The following is a 27,435-nucleotide window of genomic DNA, read 5'->3' as shown; positions in this document are numbered from 1 at the left end:
CCCCGGATGTGGTCCGTTTTTTTTGAGGGGGGTGAAGTTCCTTCGTCCTCCTCAGCAGTCGGTAGTTCCTCAGTGGGATCTTAATATCGTTCTTGACTCTTTGGCGGGTTCTCCTTTTGAGCCCTTGGAGTCTTGTTCGATAAAAGACCTTACTATGAAGGTGGTCTTTTTGGTAGCTATATCGTTGGCTCGCCGGATTTCGGAACCTCAGGCTCTTTCATGTAGGCCTCCGTTTCTGTGGTTTTCTAAGGAAAAGGTTTCGCTGCGTCCAGTGCCTTCGTTTTTGCCTAAGGTGGTATCCTCCTTTCATGTCAATCAGGTGATTTCGTTGCCGGTCTTGGGGGACCGGACGGGGGATGCTTCTCAGCGTTGTTTGGCGAAATTGGATGTGCGCAGAGTGTTGAAGGTTTACTTGCGCAGGTCGAAGGAATTCAGGTCTTCGGACAGGTTATTTGTCCTTCATGGGGGGCCCAAGAAGGGAGCGGCTGCTTCTAAGGCATCTATAGCTCGGTGGTTGAAGGATGCCATCTCTTCGGCTTACATATTGCATGGCCGTACAGTGCCGGTGGGGCTCAAGACACATTCCACTAGGGGGATGGCGGCTTCTTGGGCAGAGAGTAGTTTTGTTCCACCGGTGGACATTTGTAGAGCGGCGGTGTGGTCCTCCCTGCATTCTTTTGTCAAACATTACAGGGTGGATGTACAGGCAAGGGAGGATGCCAGTTTTGGAGCTGCAGTCCTGTCCTCTGGGCTTTGCAGGTCCCACCCTTAGATGTTTACTGCTTTGGTATGTCCCAAGCGTCTTGAACGGTCTGGAGGATTGCTGAGGAAGGTGAAATTAGGCCTGTCCTGCTAATTTTCTTTCCTTTAGATCCTCCAGACCGTTCAAGAGCCCACCCAGTGTATTGGACAGTTCAGTATGATATTGTCTTTAGACTTCAGTTGCTGATATTTCTAGTAGCTCCTGTGATTTGGGTCCTGGAGTTTTACTAAGGGCAGTTTGTGGTACTGTTTGTGCCCATCTGCAGTTGATTTCCCCCGTCTTAAGGGGAGGAGATCTGAGTGTGGATTCAGTGGTGTTGTTTAGGTGGAGGTGTTTTGTTCCTCTGCGTTGTTACTGTTTTACTGGTTAGGAGAAGGTCTGCACAGGCTACTTGTATAAGAAGTTTTAGTGTTCTCAGTCTCCCTCTGCTGGTAGGAGTGCATAACCCAAGCGTCTTGAGGATCTAGAGGAAAGAAAATTAGCAGGTAAGGCCTAATTTCGCCTTCTGTAGCAAAGAAGTTCCTCTCGGGGTAGTGTTTGGAGAATTTTGGTTTAACGCCACATTAAGGTCATTATGGCTGCCGGGTTTAGTGCACACACCCAACAGCCTTAAGATAAGTGTGCCTTAACATATAAACACTAAATTATTTGAACAAGTGTTAAGTTTAGCTAAGAAGTATTTAAGTTTAGCTAAGAAGTATTTAAGTTTAGCTAAGAGGCATTTCAGCATTTAAGCATTTTTGTTTAGCTAAGAAGTATTAAGTTAAGCTATGTTCTACAATATTGAGAGCATATGCATGCCTATTGCCATAGCAGACAGAAGAAGGAGTTAACGTGATGCTTTGTTTCGGCACAAGTGCCTGCATCAGGATTCACAACAATCTGAATAGATAACCACCACTATCTATTGTTCGGGTTTAAATAATCCTTAAAGGGGGAAAATATCTGTGTGAATACTTTGCATGTTCACTGCTTGTTGATATTTTCCTTGTTTTCCCTTTGTTTTGTTAGAAAACAGCCCTTTGGCAAGGAAGTCCAGTGATTCATTTTACTTGACAGTGGACAACAGCATAATCAACTGCACTTCATTGGTCTACGAGTCCTTTGGACTCATTGCAGAGAAGACCTTAGAGTGAGTCAGGTACAATCTCAGCAATACTAACACTGAGGCTGAGAAGCCCAGCGTTGGAAGTCAGGCTGGATGTTTCTCTGAATCCTGAAACTGGGGGCGGTACAAAATAATGTTTGAATGTGGCAGTTGGTTTGGAGCAGGCCATAATCCCTCAAGTGAATTTACTTTTTGCTAAGCAAGCTGAATGATTCTAGAATTAAAAAAAAACTGGAGGAGGACTCTAAACTCAAGAAGTCTGTAGGGAAAATAGAGACTCATGTTAAATCTCTTTCTTAGTTTAAAAGTCTCCAAGGATGTGCTAATTTAAGGTTTGACTGAAGTACTAGAGTGTACTTGAAGAAACTGTAATCCTAGTTTAATACAGTTCCTTGGTGTTCAAAAGGTGTCTCATGAGATGTTTAAAAGTTTTTGAAGGTTCCAGATTCACCTTTACCTCCAGTTTCTTGGAATTACTATCTACCACCAAACAAAAGATTTGGGACAAGAGATAAACATTTTAAATGTAACTTCCATCACCTGGATCAAATGGATGAGACCAGGTGGTCCCCACTCCATGGTTGGCTACTCTCTCATTGAGTCAGTGCAGGAAGTCACACGGCTTAAAGTCCTGCAAGACATGAAACCGTGAGGCTCAAGTTTATAGATCCACATTCAAAAGCATCCTGGAACAGTACTGTACGTCACTTTTGGGCTCATTTTCGAAAGAGAAGGAGGCCCATCTTTCGACATAAATCGGATGTCCTTCTCCCAGGGTCTTCCAAATCGGTATAATCGAAAGCCTATTTTGGACGTCCCCAACTGCACTCCGTTGCAGGGATGGCCAAAGTTCAAGGGAGCGTGTCGGAGGCGTAGCGAAGGCGGGACTTGGGCGTGCCTAACACTTGAACGTCTTTGACTCATAATGGAAAAAAACAAGGATGTCCCTGACAAGCACTTTGACGTTTGCACCCGGATCTGTTTTTATTATGACTAAGGCACAAAAAGTTGCCCGAACTGACCAGATGACCACCGTTAGTCCCTCAGTGGTCACTAACCCTCTCCCACCCTCAAAAAACATCAAAAAATATGTTGTGCCAGCCTCAGCTGTCATACTCGGGTCCATGACAGCAGTATGCAGGTGCTTGGAGCAGTTTTAGTGGGTGCAGTGCACTTCAGGCAGGCGGACCCAGCCCTATCCCCCCCCCCCCCCCCCACACACACTTGTTACGTTTGTGGAGGAAACAGAAGCCCTCCAAAACCCACTGTACCCACATCTAGGTGCCCCCCTTCACCCGTAAGGGCTATGGTAGTGGTGTACAGTTGTGAGTAGTAAGTTTTTTTTTTTTTTTGGGGGGGGGGGGTTGGGGGGCTCAGCACACAAGGTAAAGGAGCTGTATACCTGGGAGCAATTTATGAAGTCCACTGCAGTGCCCCCTAGGGTGCCTGGTTGGTGTCCTGGCATGTCAGGGGGACCAGTGCACTAGAAATGCTGGCTCCTCCCACGACCAAATGGCTTGCATTTGATTGTTTCTGAGATGGACGTCCTTGGTTTCGAAAATCGCTGAAAATCATAGACTACCATCTCTAGGGACGTCCATCTATAAGGACGACCAAATTTAAGGATTTGGACATCCCTGATGGTATTTTCAACAGGAAAGATGGACGTCCATCTTGTTTCGAAAATACAGGTTTCCCCGCCCCTGGATCGGGATGTTTTGTGAGGACGTCCAAATTGAAACGTGAACGTCCCTTTCGAAAATGCCCCTCTTTGTCACAAATTTAAAATTAAAGTTAGAGCAATGGTTAGAGATAAAAGTTGAGATCAGGTTAAATGGGGGATTTAATAAAATCTAAGGGAGAAGTAGAGTTCAGTTAAAATTTCACATAGTTAAGGTATTTCTGTCCAAGTAGAGAGTGAAGAAACTGCGATCACAGGTCTGGAATTTGCTCACCCACAACAAGCGAACAGCTTGGGAATTATCTACACGTATATTAGGATTGATGGTAGAAATGTTGGACCTTAGTATCATGGGCCAGATTTCATGTGCACCATTGCAGAGAGCTTTTCTCTCTCACTGGTCACCTTAGATATAACTTGTAAATAATCTTACTACTTCCATGAGAGTCCAGAGGGAGTCTATTATGGTGACTGTGCTCGGATAATCTGTTACAAGGAAATAGTTTGTATCTTCCGGATGCCAGCCTCAGTGACTGGAGGACTTGCTGCTTGAATGGTTGGACTCAAGGGTGCTGGTCACTGATGGAACTGGAGTGGTCAAGTCAATTGTTTGGGGACTCTTGTAATTTGTTTCTCTGAGTTCGATCACTAATTCAGAATACAGCATTACAGATATTTTCAGACAGTGCAACAGTGGCAGCATATGTCAACAACCAAGGAGCAAATTGCAGAAAAGATATAAATGTTGATGAACTAGGTGGAACAAAATCTGTTGGACATCTTGGTGGTACACACAGCCACGGTGGACAGTATTCAGGTAGATTTTTTAAGCAGAAATTTGTTAGATCCAGGAGAATGGAGCCTAGGAGAGGAGGCCTTCACAGTGATAGTGTAGTATTAGAGTTACTCAACTTGGATTTAATGGCAGTAGTACAGAATGCAAAAGTTCCACATAAATCAAAGTAATGAGACATAATTGGTAGGAATAGAGACCCTAGTTCAACCTGGCCAAAATCGGACATCATCTATATATTTCTTCCTTGGCCTCTGATAACCAAGTTTAATCAACAACTTCAGAAACCTTGCAGTCTAGTAGTTTTTGATACCCCTGGACTAGCTAAGGAGGCCATGGTACAGAGATTTGATGTGGCTCATGGTGGGGGATCCTCTAGTACTGGCGGGCGGGCAGACAGCAACTATTAGTTCAGGGTCCAGTCAGCCTGCAAGATGTCTCATTTTTGTCTTACAGCTTCTCTTGAGAAGGCAAGGTTGCTAAGGAGAGGATATTCCCCACTATTGCATTCTAGGAAGTCCTCTCCTTAGCGTATTTAAGTATATCAGGAATTTTTGAAGCTTGGTGTCAAGAGAAGCATATTTTATCTTTGTACTTCAATTTCTGAGATCGCTGCCTTATCCTGTTTCAGAGGTCTCATTAAAGGTAGTAATCTGGACTTTCAAGGAAGAGAGCACTAAACTGCTATATTGATACAGTTATGAGCAAACTGGATTATCGTAACGCTCTACTAATTGGAATATGTGTTTCAGATCTTTGGCGATTATAAATTATTCTTGATTTTAAAGATGTTGATTTGTTACTGAAACCGTTTTTGTTTATTAGCCGCTTAGATTGTAATCAATGAGTGGTATAGCAAATGTGAATGAATTGTAATCTTCTTCCACACCAGCTCAAAAAAATTCCAAAATCTCAGAAATTGAAGTACTAAAGGTGTCTCTGCCTTCTCATCAAAATGTGCTACAGTTTTTAAAACAAGTGGAAGCTTCTGAGCCTTCCCCATTGTCCAGTTGTCCCTCATTGAAGTTTGAATTTAATTTTGTTGACCTTGGTTCAGGCACCTTTTGAACCACTTATGTCTGCTTCTTTGAAGGATATTACTCGTAAATCATTTTTTTTCCAGTAGCCATCTGTTTGGCAAGGAGAATTTTGGAGCTATTGTGAACCTTTCTTGGTTCTAGTTGAGAAACTGGTGGTTAGGCAGGTTTCATCTTTTCTCCCCAAAGTGTTTTGTCTTTTTACCTCAATTAGTCTATTTCTATTTCTCTTTCGGTTTTATGGGACATTGAGAGAGGAGAAAATTCATCTTGCCTTAATAGGTTAGATATTGGATAGGTGTTGTGTGCCTACATGAAAAAGACAGAGGATTTGGGGAAATCAGGTTGTGCTTTTTTGAGCAGTTTATAAAGGAGAAGCCATGTCTCTAAGGTGTCAATAGCTCGGTGGATTAAAGAAGTGATAGCATTTGCATATGTTCTCTGATAGTGTGCAGTACTGGAGATTCTTAAAGCTCATTCTGCCAGAGGTCAGTTTGTTTCTTGGACTGAGCATAACCTAATTTTACACCATGAGATTTGTAAAGCGGCAACGTGGGCATCATTGCATTCTTTTGTACAACATTGTAAATTAGATGTCTAGGCTAGGATCGATGTGGTCTTGGGAGCCAGAGTTCTGGTGGTAGGGCTTGTGCTGTTCCTCCCTTAAGTGAACATTGCTTTGGTACATCCCAAGTATCTGGACTGGTCTGGTAGGACAAAGAAGGATACTTTCTTACCTTCTAATTTCTTTCCTTGAGTCTATCCAGAGTAGTCCAGAACCCACCCTTCTTTCATAGGCAGATTTTGTGTTAAGTGGAGTCAGATAAGGTGCTGGGACATTTTGCTTGCCACCTTCTCCATTTGTAGCATTTGAAGTTCTTATATAAGTATAGTTTCTTTTGTTGTTGTTGTTTGTTTTTTGTATTGTTCCGTTTTGATAAATATGGACTGGCCAGGGGGATGCACAAGATTCTTAAAGGACGACCACGTAACTTGATAGTTTTCAGTCTCCACTTGCTGGCAGGAGAGCATAAATTGGTCTGGAGGGACTCGAAAGAAATTAACAGGTAAGCTCTTATTTATCTTGATGATCACTGCAGCCCTAGTATGCAGTGAGTTAAATTCTGTAGCAGATTGGTTTTAAATAGCATGTAATGACCACTTTTTGTATAACCTTTGTATCTGTATTTTATTTCTCTGCAACCTGCCCTCTTCCATCCCTCATCTTGTTGCCTCTCCCCTGTGTATGATGCTAACCCTTTCATCTTCCTTTCAGCACTTTTTCTCTCCTCCCTCCTTTAGTTCATTCCCCCTTCAGCAGTCTCTGTTTACACCACCACCATGTCTGTCCCCTTAATGTCCATTTTCCCCATCAAGTCCTTTTTCCCAGTTTTGTTCTCCACCCGCAATTTCTCTTTGGATTTTTTTTCCTCATTTCCTATACCTGCAGGTGCCCTTCCTTTCTATACAGCCATCTCCCTGCACTACTCAGTGCTGTCAGCTTGTGAGTTGTGTGGTGCCTAGAATCCAGAGCTGTTCTCAGGTCTTGTGAGAACACCACAGGACTTCGGGCACCATGAAATTCACATGCAGAATAGTCTGGTGTGGGAAGAAGACTTATTGAGTGCTCTTCACCTATATTGCGTTGGAGTAGCCTCATCTCCTGCTGGCTTGTAGGTAATGTCCATTATATATGTTGCCACAGCCATTGCCTTCAGCGTGGGCCCTGCCTAATTTTGTAATTCAGCATGGTATAACCTAGGACTGGGGAGAACATTCACCTTTACAGCAGGACAGAGATTTATTTATTTGTTGCATTTGTATCCCACATTTCCCTACCTCTTTGCAGGCTCAATGTGGCTTACAATACATCATAAGTAACAGAAATACATGAAAAAGTATACATTTAGTGATAACTGAAGGATTTTGGGTAGCACGATAGTGATAAAACATGATAGTATTTTAACAAGCAAACATAATAAGAAATATTTAAGAAATATATAAGAATTATATAAGAAAATATACATTTAGTAGTAGTGCAAAGCAGAAACACTGGAAGGGCTCAGTACATTTTCCTTTTTGCAAAGTTTGACACGCAAAACGACTTAAGGTTTTTGTTGCAAAAGGGGCTTCCAACAAGTACTGGGGTGTGAAGACATGCAGTCAGGAATTTTGGGCTCTTTTTCTTATTAAGTTTTTAATATTTCTATCCAGGGAACAATGGAACACTTTTTTTTTTTTTTTTTTAATTATAGGGGTGGAGGGATGGCAGACAAACCAGTTCTGCCCTGCCTCTTAAGTTATCCAGTTGCTAATGCTATATAAAATAAAATAGTTGGTAGGGCCATATTAAATATTGCTCTGTCCCTGTTGGTCAGTGAAACTGCATTTTAAATGTTATTTTTAGACAGTGCAATGTTAAAAATGTGCATGGATATGAATTATTACAAGTCATTGTGTCTTCACAAAACCACCCACCTCCTTTAGAATAGCTTTCTCCTGTTTTAAAAACAGCATATTGAACTGAGGTAGTGCTGCTCAGTGATATAGATGTGGGAAGAGCTGCCTAGGCATGGTTGCACTCTAAAAAGCTCTTAGGGCTTTTTTACCATTTTTCTTCTCTTTGGGCTTCTGTTCTCAGAATATATGCTATAAGTAAGCAACATAGCTTTATTTTAAAATCAAAAAATCCTTCAGATCTACATACTAAGATTTTTTATTACTTTTGTTTTTCAGATGTTTCTCTTCATGTGTACTTAGAGACATTATTAAGTAATCTAGATGAGATCAAGTCATGCTCTGTTGAGAACACTCCAGTGAAGAAAGAATGTACAATGACTTCAACTAATGGTATGCAATCTAAAGCACAAAGATAACAAAATTGTTAATGATTATAATAAATGTATTGGGATTTTAAAGAGTGGATTATATAAGGAAAACAGTGACCCTTAATTATCTGTCTGTGGCTACTTTCCGTACCTACTGTTTTCTCCCTCGACCCTGGTCTGAGTGTACCCTTCAACTGGTTACTGGTTACTCTGTCACTGTTGTATAATAGCTAATACTCCCCCAGGTAAAAGGAAGTGAACTTAATCTTTTCAGAAACCAGGTTTGAAAATCAAGCCCACCTTCTCCCACATGGCAGTATTGCCATTGAGCCATCAGACCATTTTAAGTTTGGGCAAAAGATGTTTGGAGCTAGTTGTGTTTCACACCTTTGTTACCCCTCCAGTAAGATTGAATCAGATCTCTGGAGTTAAGTGTCTTTCTCGTTTTAATGGATGATTTTGTTCTCTCTGTGGTTAGTTTTGTGAAGACATCAACAGATATTGTATACTTTGAACAGATAATCAGATCTTTTCTTTCAAGGAAAACTAATTTGACATACAGCTGCTTCATTTAGACTTTAGCTTTTCATTTCTTTTATTTGATAGCCACCTTTCTCCGAGAACAAGCAGGCTGCTTTGTTCTCACTGATGGGTGACGTCCGCGGCAGCCCCTCCAATCGGAATCTTCACTAGCAAAAGCCTTTGCTAGCCCTCGCGCGCCGATGCGCACCGCGCATGCGCGGCCGTCTTCCCGGCCGAAACCGGCTCGTGCCGGCCAGTCTTCTTTTGTCCGCGCTTGGTACAGTCGTCTTTACGCCGTTCGAGCCCCTTAAATCGACCTCACGCGTCTTTTTTGACTTTCGCTACTAAAAAAAAAAAAAAAAACATTTCGGAAAGAGACCTTTTCGGTCTTTTTCCCCTTCCTGTAATTCTAGTCTTTGCCCCGTTTTCTCTTTCGTCGTCGGGGTAGGCCCTTTTGAGGCCTCGGGTCGAAGTTTTTTTCTTCCCCTCTTTTTTGGTGCCATCTTCGCCATTACGAGTTTTGATCTCGCTGGCGCGATTTTTCCGCCCATGACATCGAAGTCTCCCAGTGGCTTCAAGAAGTGCACCCAGTGCGCCCGGGTAATCTCGCTCACTGATAGACACGTGTCGTGTCTTCAGTGTCTGGGGGCTGGGCACCGCCCGCAGGCCTGTAGTCTGTGCGCTCTTTTACAAAAGCGGACTCAGGTAGCGAGATTGGCCCAGTGGAACGTTTTGTTCTCGGGCTCTTCGTCGGCATTGGCACCGGGAGTATCGAGTGCATCGGCGTCGCCGGCGTCCAGACCTTCGTCCTTGGCCGCGACTGCATCGAGTATATCGAGGCATCGACCCTCTGCATCGGGGCTGAGACATCAAAAGGCTGCGTCGGTGGTACCGGGACCTCCACGTCTGCTGATGTCGTCGGACGGTGGTGCTTCATCTGGAGTGCAGGTGAGGGCTGTCCATTCCCCTGCTGGTGGCGGTGAGCCTTCGGGTGGGTCTCCCCCTACCCTGAGGGCTCCTGCGGTACAGCCCCCCCGAGACCGACCTTCTTCGGCCTCGGCCCCGAGGAAGCGACGGCTGGATTCTACGTCCTCCTCGTCGGTGCCGGGAAGCTCCGGTGACATGCTTCGTCCCAAAAAGTCGAAGAAGCATCGACACCGGTCCCCTTCCCGAGAGCTCTGGGTCGCCGAGGGAGTCGGCACCCAGTAGGCATCGGCACCGAGAGGACCGCTCACCCTCTGTTCAGGAGGTGTTGATGCGCTTCACTATGGACAGCCCGGAACAGCCTCCACGCCCGGAACAGATTCTGACATCGACTCCTGCATCGGCTTCCATGTCTTTCTCCACAGCCGCTCTGCACGAGAGTCTCCGGGCCGTTCTCCCAGAGATTCTGGGAGAGCTGTTGCGCCCTTCCCCTCCGGTACCGGGGGTGCTTGCGCCACCGGTACCGTCGAGTGAGGCGCCGGCTGCGGTTGCCTCCCAGGAAGGCTCCCCAACGACGTCGGCGGAGGGAGCTTCGCCGGTGCGGACGCGGGAGTCTACCTCTCGACGCTCCCACCGTGGCCGTGGTTCCACTGAGTTGAGCCGGGCACGGCTTCAGACACAGGTCCGTGAACTTGTGTCTGACACAGATGGTGAGGCCTCGTGGGAAGAGGAGGAGGACATCAGATATTTCTCTGACGAGGAGTCTGATGGCCTTCCTTCTGCTCCCACTCCCTCCCCTGAAAGGCAGCTTTCTCCTCCCGAGAGTCTGTCCTTTGCGGCCTTTGTCCGGGAGATGTCTACGGCCATCCCCTTCCCGGTGGTTGTGGAGGACGAGCCCAGGGCTGAAATGTTTGAGCTCCTGGACTATCCTTCTCCACCTAAGGAAGCGTCCACAGTACCCATGCATCATGTCCTCAAAAAGACATTGCTGGCGAACTGGACCAAGCCATTAAGTAATCCCCACATTCCCAAGAAGATCGAGTCCCAGTACCGGATCCATGGGGACCCAGAGCTGATGCGCACTCAGTTGCCTCATGACTCTGGAGTTGTGGATTTGGCCCTAAAGAAGTCTAAGAGTTCTAGGGAGCATGCTTCGGCGCCCCCGGGCAAGGACTCTAGAACCTTAGACTCCTTTGGGAGGAAGGCCTACCATTCTTCTATGCTCGTGGCCAAAATCCAGTCTTACCAGCTCTACACGAGCATACACATGTGGAACAATGTGCGGCAGTTGGCGGGCTTGGTGGACAAGCTCCCCCCTGAGCAAGCCAGGCCATTTCAGGAGGTGGTCAGGCAGCTGAAGGCGTGCAGAAAATTCCTGGCCAGAGGGGTGTATGACACCTTTGATGTTGCGTCCAGGGCCGCTGCTCAAGGTGTGGTGATGCGCAGACTCTCATGGCTGCGTGCCTCCGACCTGGAGAATAGGATCCAGCAGCGGATTGCGGACTCGCCTTGCCGTGCGGATAACATTTTTGGAGAAAAAGTTGAACAGGTGGTAAAGCAGCTCCACCAGCGGGATACCGCTTTCGACAAGTTCTCCCGCCGGCAGCCTTCAGCTTCTACCTCTTCAGGTAGACGATTTTTTGGGGGAAGGAAGACTGTTCCCTACTCTTCAGGTAAGCGTAGGTACAATCCTCCTCGACAGCCTGCGGCCCAGGCTAAGCCCCAGCGCGCTCGCTCTCGTCAGCAGCGTGCGCCTCAGCAAGGCCCCTCGGCTCCCCAGCAAAAGCAAGGGACGAGCTTTTGACTGGCTCCAGCAGAGCATAGCCGACATCCAAGTGTCAGTGTCGGGCGACCTGCCGGTCGGAGGGAGGTTGAAAGCTTTTCACCAAATGTGGCCTCTCATAACCTCCGATCAGTGGGTTCTCCAAATAGTCCGGCAAGGATACACCCTCAATTTGGCCTCCAAACCTCCAAATTGTCCACCGGGAGCTCAATCTTACAGCTTCCAGGACAAACAGGTACTTGCAGAGGAACTCTCCGCCCTTCTCAGCGCCAATGCGGTCGAGCCCGTGCCATCCGGGCAAGAAGGACTGGGATTCTATTCCAGGTACTTCCTTGTGGAAAAGAAAACAGGGGGGATGCGTCCCATCCTAGACCTAAGGGCCCTGAACAAATATCTGGTCAAAGAAAAGTTCAGGATGCTTTCCCTGGGCACCCTTCTCCCCATGATTCAGGAAAACGACTGGCTATGCTCTCTGGACTTGAAGGACGCCTACATGCACATCCCGATACTGCCAGCTCACAGACAGTATCTGCGATTTCAGCTGGGCACACGTCACTTCCAGTACTGTGTGCTACCCTTTGGGCTCGCCTCTGCGCCCAGAGTGTTCACAAAGTGCTTGGCTGTGGTAGCAGCGGCACTTCGCAGGCTGGGAGTACACGTGTTCCCATATCTCGACGATTGGCTGGTGAAGAACACATCCGAGGCAGGAGCTCTACAGTCCATGCAGATGACTATTCGCCTCATGGAGCTATTGGGGTTTGTCATAAATTACCCAAAGTACCATCTGCAGAAACTCGAATTCATAGGGGTTCTGCTGGATTCTCGGACGGCTCGTGCCTATCTCCCGGAGGCGAGAGCCAACAACTTGTCCCTCGTCTCGCGGGTGCGAGCGTCCCAGCAGATCACAGCTCGGCAGATGTTGAGATTGCTGGGCCACATGGCCTCCACAGTTCATGTGACTCCCATGGCCCGCCTTCACATGAGATCTGCTCAATGGACCCTAGCTTCCCAGTGGTTTCAGGCTGCTGGGGATCTAGAGGACGTGATCCACCTGTCCACGAGTTTTCTCAAATCCCTGTATTGGTGGACGATTTGGTCCAATTTGACTCTGGGACGTCCTTTCCAAATTCCTCAGCCACAAAAAGTGCTGACTACGGATGCGTCCCTCCTGGGGTGGGGAGCTCATGTAGATGGGCTTCACACCCAGGGAAGCTGGTCCCTCCAGGAACGCGATCTGCAGATCAATCTCCTGGAGTTACGAGCGGTCTGGAACGCTCTGAAGGCTTTCAGAGATCGGCTGTCCCACCAAATTATCCAAATTCAGACAGACAACCAGGTTGCCATGTATTACATCAACAAGCAGGGGGGCACCGGATCTCGCCCCCTGTGTCAGGAAGCCGTCAGCATGTGGCTCTGGGCTTGCCGTCACGGCATGGTGCTCCAAGCCACATATCTGGCAGGCGTAAACAACAGTCTGGCCGACAGGTTGAGGAGGATTATGCAACCTCACGAGTGGTCGCTCAATTCCTGAGTAGTGCGACAGATCTTCCAGGCGTGGGGCATCCCCTTGGTAGATCTCTTTGCATCTCGAGCCAACCACAAAGTCCCTCAGTTCTGTTCCAGGCTTCAGGCCCACGGCAGACTGGCATCGGATGCCTTCCTCCTGGACTGGGGGGAGGGTCTGCTGTATGCTTATCCTCCCATACCTCTGGTGGGGTAGACTTTGTTGAAACTCAAGCAAGACCGAGGCACCATGATTCTGATTGCTCCTTTTTGGCCGCGTCAGATCTGGTTCCCTCTTCTTCTGGAGTTGTCCTCCGAAGAACCGTGGAGATTGGAGTGTTTTCCGACCCTCATCACACAGGACGAAGGGGCGCTTCTGCATCCCAACCTCCGGTCTCTGGCTCTCACGGCCTGGATGTTGAGAGCGTAGACTTTGCCTCTTTGGGTCTGTCAGAGGGTGTCTCCCGTGTCTTGCTTGCTTCCAGGAAAGACTCCACTAAGAGGAGTTACTTCTTTCTATGGAGGAGGTTTGCTGTCTGGTGTGACAGCAAGGCCCTAGATCCTCGCTCTTGTCCTACACAGACCCTGCTTGAATACCTTCTGCACTTGTCTGAGTCTGGTCTCAAGACCAACTCTGTAAGGGTTCACCTTAGCGCAATCAGTGCATACCATTACCGTGTGGAAGGTAAGCCGATCTCAGGACAGCCTTTAGTTGTTCGCTTCATGAGAGGTTTGCTTTTGTCAAAGCCCCCCATCAAACCTCCTACAGTGTCATGGGATCTCAATGTCGTTCTCACCCAGCTGATGAAACCTCCTTTTGAGCCACTGAACTCCTGCCATCTGAAGTACTTGACCTGGAAGGTCATTTTCTTGGAGGCAGTAACTTCGGCTCGTAGAATCAGTGAGCTTCAGGCCCTGGTAGCCCAGGCCCCTTACACCAAATTTCATCATAACAGAGTAGTCCTCCGCACTCACCCTAAGTTCTTGCTAAAGGTTGTGTCGGAGTTCCATCTGAACCAGTCAATTGTCTTGCCAACATTCTTTCCCCGTCCTCATTCCTGCCCTGCTGAACGTCAGCTGCACACATTGGACTGCAAGAGAGCATTGGCCTTCTATCTGGAGCGGACACAGCCCAGCAGTCAGTCCGCCCAATTGTTTGTTTCTTTTGATCCCAACAGGAGGGGAGTGGCTGTGGGGAAACGCACCATATCCAATTGGCTAGCAGATTGCATTTCCTTCACTTACGCCCAGGCTGGGCTGGCTCTTGAGGGTCATGTCACGGCTCATAATGTTAGAGCCATGGCAGCGTCGGTAGCCCACTTGAAGTCAGCCACTATTGAAGAGATTTGCAAAGCTGCGACGTGGTCATCTGTCCACACATTCACATCTCATTACTGCCTGCAGCAGGATACCCGACGCGACAGTCGGTTCGGGCAGTCAGTGCTTCAGAATCTGTTCGGGGTTTAGGATCCAACTCCACCCCCCTAGGCCCATGTTTTATTCTGTTCAAGGCTACACTCTCAGTTAGTTGGATAAATTGTTAGGTCAATCTCAGTTATGTCCTCGCCGTTGCGAGGCCCAATTGACCATGTTTGTTGTTTTGAGTGAGCCTGGGGGCTAGGGATACCCCATCAGTGAGAACAAGCAGCCTGCTTGTCCTCGGAGAAAGCGAATGCTACATACCTGTAGAAGGTATTCTCCGAGGACAGCAGGCTGATTGTTCTCACAAACCCGCCCGCCTCCCCTTTGGAGTTGTGTCTTCCCTTCTCTTTGTCTTGCTACATATGAGACTGGCCGGCACGAGCCGGTTTTGGGCGGGAAGACGGCCACGCATGCGCGGTGCGCATCGGCGCGCGAAGGCTAGCAAAGGCTTTTGCTAGTGAAGATTCCGATTGGAGGGGCTGCCGTGGACGTCACCCATCAGTGAGAACAATCAGCCTGCTGTCCTCGGAGAATACCTTCTACAGGTATGTAGCATTTGCTTTTTGTAGTTTTTAAATGTTTCTGAAAAGATAAATATTTCCTTGGATTCCAACCATAACAGTCTAGAACTTAGAGCTTTGGTTTGTTTGAGTCATAGCACAAACCATCAGCAGGACACCGAGAGACACAGCTGGGAAGGGAGTGAACTACATCCCACACACACACACACACCTTTGTCTACTCCCTCACTCTGTCCTCTCCTGCGCTCCTCCTGTCCGTGTCGGGATCAGATCACTGCATTAACTTAATATTGTGTTAATGCAGTCATCCGGTTGCTGAGCAGCACGCAGGACAGGATAGACCCAGAAGCAGGCCAGTCAATATTCAACCAGCAGTGCAAAATTAGCCCCAGACGTTCAATACTGGGCCATGTCCAGGCATTATCATGGAATATCCAGATGGCTGGCAGCACTTATGCGGATCACAACTGAATGTCACTCAGGACCTGCAAAAGGGGATATCAAGTCCCCAATCTTCCTTCCCATCACCCCAGCTATTGATGGCCCTTCCCAAGATGTCCCAGTGGCCCACCACCAACTGTTCAGGCCTTCCTTAACTTTTTGGTGGCTGAGTGGGGCAGGACTGAATACCTCTTACTCCTGCGCCTGGCAGCTTTTGAGTAAAAATGGTGGCAGTGATTTCCAGCAGTAGTATCGTGCTAGTATTGCTGGGGGCTAACTGTGAATAAGCTGAAAGGATTGAAATTAGGACTGAAAGTGGTGAACAATAGGAAATTGGTTGACCGACAGATGGGAGAGGGTGGTGGTAAATGGAATCCGCTTGGAGGAAAGAAAGGTGAGCAGTGCAGTTCCTCAGGGGTCAGTGCTGGGGCCAATTCTGTTTAATATATTTGTGGGAGATATTGTTGAAGGGTTGGAAGGAAAGGTTTGCCTTTTTGCGGATCACACGAAAATAGCTAATAGAGTGGATACCCTGGAGGGAGTAGAAACAATGAGAAGGGATCTCCGAACATTAGAAGAATGGTTGAGGGTCTGGCAGTTAAAATTTAATGAAAAAAATTCCACCAGAAATTATCTTATATGGTTTCTAAAAAAAAATTTTTATTATGCAGTGCTCAGAATTTGCCCAAGTGCCATTATACCATAGAAAATGGTTTTGGCCCAATAGCAACCCACCATCATCGCACCAGTCCTTCCTGCCTTCCTGAATTCTTAAACTTTGTAATTGTTTATAACTGAAATTATCAGGATCACTTATTTGTAGACATTCTACTGGTCCTTCATGGATTGTATTCTCATGAGGTGGGTCCCGGGCGTTCACCCTTGTGTGCTAGTGTCGTGAAGATTAAAAGATTGTCTTTATTCCCGACGTGGGTCCATGTTTCACCATGTTGGCGTTTTCAAGGGAATGTAACTGATCTGTAAACAAACTGATATACGGTTATGTAAATTTCTCAAACATGAATAACTTGACCAATTATTCCTTTTAACTTTTAGCTCATCCTACATTTAAACATATCCATTAAAACATTCTGAGCTTACCGGGAAGGGTCCCGTGTCTGACTTGTCCCCATCTTGACGAATCCTCTGTGCGCCCATGGCGCTTACATACTGCGAAAGCATTCAGCTGATTGCGATAAAGTGATTGCCCCTAATACTCTAATTAACTCATTATAATGTTAGCCATTCCACTTCTTTGTTTAATCCATTGGGTTGGACTGTTTGCCACAAGAATATGAATTTTTGTTCTTCTTGTATGAGTCTGGACGTAATATTCTCCCACCCCCCAACGTAGTAGAATTTGCATAAGCACTACATATTTTAAATCTGTTACAGTATGGCCCATTGCTTGCCAATGAGTAACTAATGGTGTGTCAATTTTATTCAATCTGATATTGCTCAAATGTTCCCCTATTCTTTGCTTTACCTTCCGCTTTGTCTGACCTATGTACCATTTTGAACAGGGACAGCATATGGCATATATCACTTGAGATGTATTACAATCAGTGCGAGATCTCAGCTCAAATCGCTTTCCCGTAGCGGGGTTAATGACGTAAGAGGTTTGCATTGCATGTGCACAATATGTGCAACTAGTAAAAAGGGCCCGTTTCTGACACAAATGAAACGGGCGCTAGCAAGGTTTTCCTCGGAGTGTGTATGTTTGAGGAGTGTGTATGAGAGTGACTGTGTGTGTGAGAGAGAGAGAGTGAATGTGCGAGTGTGTGTGTGTGTGACAGAGAGAGAGAGAGAGTGAGACTGGGTGTGAGTGTGTCTGTGAGAGATAGAGAGTGTGTGTGTGTGTGAGCATGAGAGTGTGTGCCAGGGCCCCCCTTCTCCTCCCAGTTCCAGGGTCCCCGCTCCCTTCCTCCGAGTTCCAGGGTTGTTGTCCTCCTCCCTCCCTCCAAGTTCCAGGGTCGTCCCCTCCCTGTCTCCCTCCGAGTTTCAGGGTCCCCTCCCTCCCCTGCATTATGCTTTCTCCCCTGCATTCATCCATATGCAGGCAACGTCCTCTGTGCCCTGCCCCCTCCATCCATCCATGTGCAGCATCTCTCCCCTGCCCCCTCCACTGCCCTCTGAGTTCCAGGCCCCCCTCCCTCCCTCCAAGTTCCAGTGTCCCCCTCCCTCCCTCCCAGTTCCAGGGTCCCATGGAACTGGGAGGGAGGGGGGACGGAGAACGTTTGGAGGAGTGACATCAGCAGGTGGTTACAATCCCCGTGACACACATTGGAACGTTGGAGGAGTGATGTCAGCAGGTGGTTAGGATCCCAGTGAGACACATTGGAATGTTGGAGGAGCAAATTACATTAAATGATGACAGCTGCTGTGTCCTCCTGTCCCATCCAGTTGTTGATCATTGGCCTGTCTAAATACTGATAGATATTCTCCCATATTTTTAGTCCTGTTATAGGCTATCCGAGGTCTCTTTCTGAACTGGGGGTGTAATTGTAAGACGGACCAAAGTTGGTGAATAATATGAGTGATCTGAGTATCTATAGAGGAGTGTGGGAGCACGCATTGGAGGCTTCTTTGTGGAGTGTTGTCTTTAGGGTCGGATCGCAGCAACCATTCCCTATGCACATTATGTGCTATTTTGCGTGCCGATTTTATAAGCTTGTAAAGATATCCCCGTTGTTGAAACTTGCGGGACATCTGGTGAGCATATTGTTTATATGTTGGAACTGTTTAGAACCCAAAGTTTAGCATAGTTAAATTTAATGCCGAGAAGGGTAGAGTGATGCGCTTGGGGTGCAGAAACCCAAAAGAGAGATACCGAATAGGAGGGGAGAGATTAGTAAGCTCGACTCGGGAGAGAGACCTTGGGGTGTTGGTGTCCGAGGATATGAAGGTGAAGAAACAATGTGACAAGGCGACAGCCATGGCCTGAAGGATGCTAGGCTGCATAGAGAGGGGTATAACCAGCAGAAGAAAGGAGGTGTTGATGCCCCTCTAAAAGTCATTGGTGAGGCCCCACTTGGAGTATTGTGTTCAGTTTTGGAGGCCTTATCTTGCTAAAGATGTAAAAAGACTGGAAATGGTGCAAAGAAAAGCTACAAACCATATGAGGAGAGACTTGCCAACCTGAACATGTATACCTTGGAGGAAAGGAGAAATAGAGGTGACATGATACAGACGTTCAGATATTTGAAAGGTATTAATCTGTAAACAAACCTTTTCCAGAGACGGGAAGGCAGTAGAACTAGAGGACATGAATTGAGGTTGAAGGGGAGCAGACTCAGGAGTAATGTCAGTAAGTATTTTTTTCATGGAGATAGTGGTGGATACATGGAATGCCCTCCCGCGGGAGGTGGTGGAGATGAAAACGGTAATGGAATTCAAACATGAGTGGGATAAACACAAAGTAATTCTGTTTAGAAGGAATGGATCCACATAATCTTAACGGAGATTGAGTGGCAACGCCGGTAATTGGGAAGCAAAACCAGTGCTGGGCAGACTTCTATGGTCTACGCCATGATCTTGACTGAATAGATATGGATGGGCTTGAGTGTAAATTTTAAGGGGCTTCAACATTAGCTTCAGAACTTTTAGTACAAGAAGAATGCTGGGCAGACTTCTACTGTCTGTGCCCTGCTCCCCTTCAACCTCAATTCATGTCCTCTAGTTCTACTGCCTTTCCATCTCCGGAAAAGGTTTGTTTACAGATTAATACCTTTCAAGTATCTGAACATCTGTTTCATGTCACCTCTGTTTCTCCTTCCCTCCAAGGTATACATGTTCAGGTTGGTAAGTCTCTCCTCATACGGTTTGCAACTCAAATCCCATACCATTTTTGTAGCTTTTTTTTTTTTTTTGCACCATTTCCAGTCTTTTTACATCTTTAGCAAGATATGGCCTCCAAAACTGAACACAATACTCCAAGTGGGGCCTCACCAATGACTTGTAGAGGGGCATCAACACCTCCTTTCTTCTGCTGGTTATACCCCTCTCTATGCAGCCTAGCATCCTTCAGGCCATTGTGTACATTGTTTGGATAGCTTTTATTGAAAAAATAAGAAAATTGTTAATAGGTTTAAATTTTTTATTAAAAATTACATTTGGGCCATGTCTAAGAAGCAAGCAAGTCAACAGCTTCAAGAAGTGCACAAAATTGCTACAAATACTTGAATGAAGGCTATGATGTCTCTTTATGTTGGTTCTGCACCATTGTACAGCAGAGAGCAATTAGGACCTAGTAGTAGGTCAAGGGTGGGCAACCTCGGTCCTCAAGGGCCATAACCCATTTGGGTTTTCAGGATTTCCCCAATGAATTTGCATGAGATCTATTTTGTATACAATGGAGGCAGTGGATGAAAAATAGAAAAGGAAAGGAGATGGGATGATATACCTCCTTTCTGTGGTTACAGTCAAAGTGGTTTACATCTTATATACAGATACTTGTATTGTACCTGGGGAATGGAAGATTAAGTGACTTGCCCAGAGTCACAAGGGTATGTAGTGGGAATCAAACCTGGTTCTCAGGCCGATGCACTAATCATCAGGCTACAATAGATTTCACGCATATTCATTGGGGAAATCCTGAAAACCCGACTGGGTTGCAGCTGTCGAGGACCAGGGGTTTCTACCCCTGCAGTAGATGCTCTAAACCTACTTTGATTGGGGTTCTTTAGTCCAGCTGAAACTCATCTTGAAACCCACTTATAAAGGCCTAGTCAGCAGACCATGTTGTGCTGCGTGCCCAGTCTCATCAGTGGTCTGAAGATAAATCTTTCAGACAAATCTAAGACTCATGTATGTGCTTCCATATCTGTGATAGCCCAAACCTTGGTAAACTCAGAAGGGACCGAATGTGTGATTTCTTTCTTGGAACCTGTCAGTTTAGGATCTTGAAGTGTAAAATTCATCTCTATCCCAACATCTAAATCGTAGTTACCCAGCTGGTGAAAGTCATCATGCTCCGTTGGGGGCAAGGTGTGGGGTATTTCTTTGTGTACTGAATTAAATATATAGCAGAAAATACTGTACAGGCTTTCCCCAATGTTTGAGCAATTTATTAATTCCTTATTGCTTTTACGTATTTTAAGATCGCAAACACAAAATTGGTTATATTGTTTCTTGAAGAGAGGCTAGACTCTACTAGAGAATCAGTGTTTTATTATCATGCTCCAGCCTTGTGGAATTCTTTGCCACAAAATTTACATGTAGATACTAATTTAGCTAGCTTTAAGAAAAATCTTAAGACCTATTTCTTTTCATTAACCTTTTCAGATGCTTAGTTCAGCTGTGATCACAAACAATCGTGGGCAGGTGCCACTTTTCTTTCCTTCCATTTTTTCTGCAAATTGATCTATAGTTTGTTTAGTGTTGTGTGGTGATTATAATCATGTTAATTTTTGTACTGAAGTCTTTGTAAAGCACTCTGTTTGTACTAAGGGTGGTGTGTCACGTGCATTGAATGAATAAAATAAATATGTAGTATGTTATAATGTTTGTTCAATTTTAACAGAAGCACAGTGTAGTATGTCTTGCTCCCAGTGGCACAGTGGATATTCACCGAACAGCCAACGTCATTTAGGATCAGAACTGTTAAAAGAAAGGAAGAGGAGACACAAAAGTGAAACAGCAGGTATATAATAAGAGAAAATGTACATATAAGGAGTGCTGAACTTTCTATAAATATCCTCGAATAGATAGATGTAGCTTGCAGTTTAACAGGCTTTCTATTTGTAAAACACTGCTTTACTTATAGAATGTCAACTACGGCCAATTTGCTGCAATATGCATGTATAAAGAGTATGCTGGAGACGATCTTATGTATAGTTTTATAAAGTAGCTGTATCCAGACGGTGGTCGTTGCATTTATAGCTCACAAATTACACCTATATGCACATTTACCTGCTGCCACTGGATGCACATGTAAATAATTTCAGAAGGAAAAGTATACCCTGTAATTTCCCTTCCTAAACTCAGTTTTTATGTGTACGAGCCATGTCAATGCATGATCCTGGTTCTGAATTGTCTCCTTAGTCTTACTATGTGAAACTATAACTCTTAACTATACCAATGTTGTTTTTAGAGCAAGATGGGGCAGTTATGATTTGCTTATTAGAATGAGCTGAGATAAACTAAATTGATCTATTTTATTCTATTATGCAGCACATGGAGATGCACTGTGGCAATTTCTGCTCTTTTCCCCAAATTGTCTATGCAGTGTATCTGTAAAAACTAAGGCACTAGCAGGGTTGTGTGTTTTGTTTTGTTTTGGGGTTTTTTAAAATTAGTGTATACAGTATTCCAAAGGGGGGGAAAATGCAACAAAAGAAAATATCAAAAAGCATAATCATTAAGGAAAAGAAAAATTACAATTTCCATATCATCATGCTGATCAGTCCATAGATTGGTGGGTTGTGTCCATTTACCAGCAGGTGGAGATAGAGAGCAATCCTTTTGCCTCCCTATATGTGGTCATGTGCTACCGGAAACTCCTCAGTATGTTCTCTATCTCAGCAGGTGGTGGTCACACACAGCAGCAGCTCTGGCTAGGTCTCCAAGCCTAATTTTTAGGTTTTGTTGAGTACCTGGGGTTGAGGGCTCTTCTTGAGCAAGTGCAAACCTGGTGGTGCCAGGTCCCTCCTTTTCTCCCCCTCCCGCTGGCTCCGTTAAAAAAAAAAAAAAAATTTTGGACGTCTTTAAGGGCATTTCTTTCGTTTATTTCAACGTTTATTGCAGCTGCTCACTAGGACACCAGTTCGTTACAGCTCAGAGCGAGAAGCAGGTAATTTTACCTTTTTATAGCGGGCAGGGGGTTCCCCGTTCGGTCTCCACGTGGCTTATGGCGTCGGAGGGCGAGGGCGCGAGGATTCGCTCCCCGGACCGCGTGGGTGCGGGGATTTCAAAACCTGAATCACCTTTGTTAAGCATCAGTTTGGAGGCCGGTCAGTGTCCCGGTTCTTCCTCCGGTGCGGCGGTTTTTCCTGCCATAAGCGCCCATCCCCCACTGCTCGCCCACTCCATGTTGGCCGGCCACTCTGCTCGGACGGCTTCTTCTTGGGCCGCCCTCGAGCTGGGAGACGTTAATACTATGGTCGCCCTTGATTCGGGCGACGGTAAGAAAGCGGCCAAAGTTAAGCGCCGTTCTTCCCGCGCGGCTCCTTCTTGGAGTTTCGCGCCGGACGCCATTTTGGATGCGCAGCACGTTTCTCCCCTGCTCTTGCGAGCGCCGGTTGAGGGTGCGGCTAGGGCCGTGGCCCAAGCTGCAGAAGTGCACTGTTCGGGGGGATTCTCCCGTGAGTTCATTTTGCTGCTGCATCAGGCTTTTCTTATGCAAAACGCTGCCCCTGCCCCCCTGTCTGCCAAAGGGGTTGAGGCCTCCGGAAACAAACGCCCTCGGGTGGATTTCCAGGCCCTAGAGGACTCTGTCTCCTCTGATGTAGATGAGGGCAGCGTATCTGAGTTCTCCCAACGGTCCTTTGGGGATTCCTTGGAGGAGACGGATTCCCGCTCGGATGGAGTGGATGACCCCTCTGCAGCGCGGATCTTTCGCTCAGAGGATTTGCCCAACCTGTTAGTGCAGGCCATGAGCATTTTGAAGATTTCCTCTCCGGAGGACATCTCTCCCTCAGCCTCTGTTGGCTCCGCCATTATGCTGGGGATGAAGCGCCCGCCTAGAACCTTCCACGTGCATGAGGCCAAGCGCACCTTGATTTCGGCTCAATGGGATGTCCCAGAAGCGAGCCTCAAAGTGGCTAGGGCGTCCCGCCTCTATCCTCTGCCTGAAGGTGAACGGGAGGCCTTTCTTTGGCCTACCGTGGATTCTTTAATCACTGCGGTGACTAAGAAAACGGCGTTGCCGGTGGAAGGTGGCACGGCCCTAAAGGACGCCCAAGACAGAAGATTGGAGGCGGCCTTAAGGTCGTCCTTCGAGGCGGCTGCTTTAAGTTTGCAGGCCTCAGTTTGCGGCTCCTATGTGGCCAGGGCGTGCCTGACGATTGTGCAGTGGGCTTCCCCCTCGGATCCTTCCTTGAGGGCTGATTGGCCAGCCCTGGAATCGGGCTTGGCTTATTTGGCAGACTTGCTGTATGATGTCTTGAGAGCCTCAGCTAAAGGTATGACTCAGACACTCTCTGCGCGGCGGTGGCTTTGGCTGAAGCATTGGTCTGCGGACCACGCCTCTAAGTCTCGCCTGGCTAAGTTGCCTTTTAAAGGCAAGCTGCTTTTTGGGGTCGAGCTGGACAAAATTGTGACCGATCTCGGCACTTCTAAGGGCAAGAGGTTACCAGAGGTCAGGGCTCGGGCCAGTGCTCGCCCCGGTAACTCCAAAGGACGGTTTCAGGAAGCCCGTCGGTATCGCACGGGCAAGTCGGGCTCCTCTGCCCCCCTCTTTCTTTTTTTTTTTTTTTTTTTGTGTTTTAAATCAACTTTTAATCTTAATTTTTCAAAGAGACAGGTAACTATTACAACATCAGTTGATACGCATATATAAGAAAAAATGCAATCTCAAACAATTTCAACCAGAATATTCAGAAACTAGCAACATCAACTCTAACCGCTGATACCACATCCTCTGGCAACGAGTTCCAGAGCTTAACCATTCATCGAGTGAAAAAGTATTTCCTCTTGTCAGTTTCCATGTAACTTTTTTTTTTTTAATTTCTTTATTATATTTTAACATGTTAAATACATCTCCACATATTTGCAACGCTCACCATATGTGTAACATATTTATCTCTTCTTCTATAACAATATTTGCAAATAAACTCTTAACAATCCTTCCCCCCTTCCTCCCCCCCTCCCCTTTCTTAATGTGGTGATTTACATGTTTCTTTCATCTGTTCATAAGGTTGCCAAATTTGTTGAAACCTATGTAATTGGCCTTTTCTCAATGCGGTCAGTTTTGCCATCTGATGCAGATAATCAAGTTTATGCTTTACTACTTGAATATGTGGTACCTCTATCTGCTTCCATGCCCTTGCCACTGTCATTTTGGCTGCTGCAAAAATCTGGCTAGCCATTTTATGTTGGTGTATCTTGCATCTTCCCGGCCGGAAGTGCAAAAGACAGTATTCCGCCTGATTTGGATATTCTATCTTTGTGATTTGGTATACCATTGCTCGAATTTGAGTCCAAAATGCCTGTATCTTGGGACATTCCCACCATATATGCATAAATGTACCTTTATTACCACATTCCCTCCAGCAGTTCGGTGATATCTTATGGTATATTTTTTGCAGTCTATCCGGTGTAAAGTACCACCAGTACCATATTTTATAACCATTCTCAGCCACTGACTGAGTGATAGAGGCCTTCAATAAATATCTAAGTCCCCTCATCCAGCATTCTCTTGTAAAGGTTTGTTGTAAGGCCCCCTCCCACCTTCTCATATAATGATCTTGAGGGCTGGACATTTTTAATAGTGCCTTATATAATCGTGACACTCCCCCTTTGCCCCCTCCTCCCTTAATTGCCCTTTCTAGCCCTGTTTCTGTAAGTTCCAGCTCTTCCCCTGCCCGTCTTTTTATATAATTCCGCAGGCTATGATAATATGCCATATCCCTTTCTTCCAACTCATATTCCTCTTTTAATTCTTCAAAATTTTTAATTTCTCCATTGTTCCATATCTGGCCTAACATGTATAATCCCTTACGGGCCCAATTTTTATATACACTATCTGATTCTCCTAACGGAAACCCCGGAGCCCCACATATAGCCATTTGTAAAAAATATCTCCTCTCCGGAAACACTTTTCGTCGTATCCGTAACCATGTCTCCAGCAAGAGGCCAATCCCCACCGGCACCCTTTTAGTTAGAGACATAATTTCAGTCCCCTTCCTCCAAAGTATATCTCCTATATAGCGGGTACTCAACCATGAACGTTCCCAATGTAGCCATTTTTTATTATTTCTAGGAGTCCATTCCGCTAATACTCTTAGTTGGGCTGCCTGATAATATAGGTGGAAATTTGGTACTCCCATTCCCCCTTCCACGGGCAGCTGGAACATCATGTCCCTATTTACCCTGGGGGGTCGCTTCCTCCAGATGTAGGCAAACATTTTCCTATTTAGTTGTTGGAAGAACTTTTGTGGGATAGGTATTGGGATGGCCATGAACAGGTATAATATCTTTGGTAAGAGTATCATTTTTATAGCATGGATTCTTCCCAGCCATGATATAGTAAGTCCTTCCCATCTGTCCACTTCCTCAAACAATTCTTTGATTTTTTTGGGATAATTTGCTTGATATAATCCCCCTATTTCCGGTGTAATCTGTATCCCTAGATAGCGAATTGATTTATTTGCCCATGTGAACGGAAACTTATCTGTTATCTCTTGTATTTCCCTAGGTGATGCCGAGAGATTTAATATTTCTGATTTATTTATGTTAATTTTAAATCCTGAGACCCTTCCATAGTTTGTCATCACCTCCATTGTCTCTTGTATTGATTGTGATGGATGGGTTAATGTCAGGAGAACGTCATCGGCAAAAAGCATTATTTTATGTTCCCTTTGCCCCCGTATTACTCCCCTTATATCTTTGTGTGTCCGTATTATCCTCGCTAGTGGTTCGATTGCTATTGCGAATAATAATGGGGAAATTGCACATCCTTGCCTTGTTCCTCTGTGCAGCTCTAGTATGTTAGTATGTGTCCCATTTATCTTTAATACCGCCATCGGTTTCGTGTATAATAGGCGCAACCATGTCATAAATCGTCCCTCTATACCTATCTGACGTATTACTGTAAATAGAAACTCCCAATCTACACGATCAAATGCCTTTTCAGCATCGACTGAGAATATTATTGTTGGTGTTTTTTCATCCTGTATTTGTTGTATGATATGTAACAGTGTCCTAGTATTATCATGTGTTTGACGACCCCTAATGAAGCCAGTCTGGTCTTCATGTATTAATCGCGGCATTACCTCCTGTAGGCGGCGTGCCATTATTTTAGTAAAAATCTTATAGTCCGTGTTCAGGAGAGATATTGGCCGGTAGGAGCCACAGTGTAGCGGGTCTTTACCTGGCTTTAGGAGTATGGTCACTTCAGCCATCCTCCATGAGTATGGCAGCTCCTGTGCCTCCTCGAAGGCAGCAATAGCTTTCAGTAGTACTGGGGCTAGTATTTTTGCAAACCTTTTATAAAATCTAGAAGGGAAGCCATCCGGCCCGGGGGATTTGTTGTTTGGCAAATCTGCTATTGCTTCTTCTATCTCTTCTAATGTTATGGCCTTTGACAGCGCTTCCTGCTCCCTTCCCGTGATTCTAATCATCTCCAGGTCCCGCACGTATTGTTCCATGTCCTCCCTTGATGTATCTTGTTCTGCTTGGTATAGCTGATTATAGAAATCCCAAAATACCCCTGCCATTTCCTCTGTTTGTGTTATTAGCTCCCCTGAGGGGCTGTGTATGCCCTGTATATAATTGCGCTGTGCCTGCTTTTTAAGCTTATTAGCCAGTAATCTGCTTGTTTTATTTCCAAATTCATAGTACTCCTGCTGTACTTGTTCTAACTGTCCGGCTATATCCGCCAGTTGTATTTCATTAAGTTGAGCTTTAAGTTGGCGTATTTCTTCTGTTTTTTTACTATCTGTTGGGTCTTTCTTATGCATGTTCTCTAGTTTCGTTATTTGTTTCCGTAAATTGGTTTCTGCCTCTGCTTTTTTCTTATTGATATATGCTTGCTTCGCTATACATTGGCCCCTAATAACTACTTTCAGGCCCTCCCATACACTTGTCGGTTTAACCTCTTCAGTATCATTGAACTGTATGTATTCTCTTATATTGTTTTCTATTTCTAGGACACTCTGTGGGTCCATCAAAAGTGTTTCATTTAGGCGCCATCTTCTCTTCTTTGTCTTCCCTCCCTCTCCCATCACCTCCATTAGCACCATCGAGTGATCAGACCAGCTACATTGTTCTATCTCCACTAATTTGATATCATTTCTCATCCCTCTGCCTCCTAGCCAGTAATCAATTCGTGAATAGGTATTATGTTTGGGAGAGAAAAAGGAGTAATCTCTCTCTGTCCCATGTCTCTCTCTCCATATGTCTACTAGGTCCCATCGGGCCATCCACCTTATGAGGGCTTTCCTATCTGTTT

At 45.9% G+C, this 27,435-nt stretch overlaps 1 protein-coding gene across 5 annotated transcripts in view; it reads left to right on the top strand.

The window, feature by feature from the left end:
- The window catches only part of KANSL1L (KAT8 regulatory NSL complex subunit 1 like), a 363,383-nt gene that overhangs the window by 198,729 nt on the left and 137,219 nt on the right, over positions 1–27,435 (top strand). For all 5 annotated transcript variants that reach the window (XM_030209770.1, XM_030209773.1, XM_030209769.1 and 2 more), the window contains exons 8-9: positions 8,119–8,232; positions 20,848–20,967. In XM_030209770.1, the coding sequence (XP_030065630.1) occupies positions 8,119–8,232; positions 20,848–20,967 (234 nt within the window). The remainder of the gene's footprint in view (positions 1–8,118; positions 8,233–20,847; positions 20,968–27,435) is intronic.

The sequence above is a fragment of the Microcaecilia unicolor genome, chromosome 7 (assembly GCF_901765095.1).
Source record: "Microcaecilia unicolor chromosome 7, aMicUni1.1, whole genome shotgun sequence".
NCBI lineage: Eukaryota > Metazoa > Chordata > Amphibia > Gymnophiona > Siphonopidae > Microcaecilia > Microcaecilia unicolor.
The sequence above is the reverse complement of the archived record's forward strand: the minus strand, read 5'-3'. Positions and strand labels throughout refer to the sequence as shown.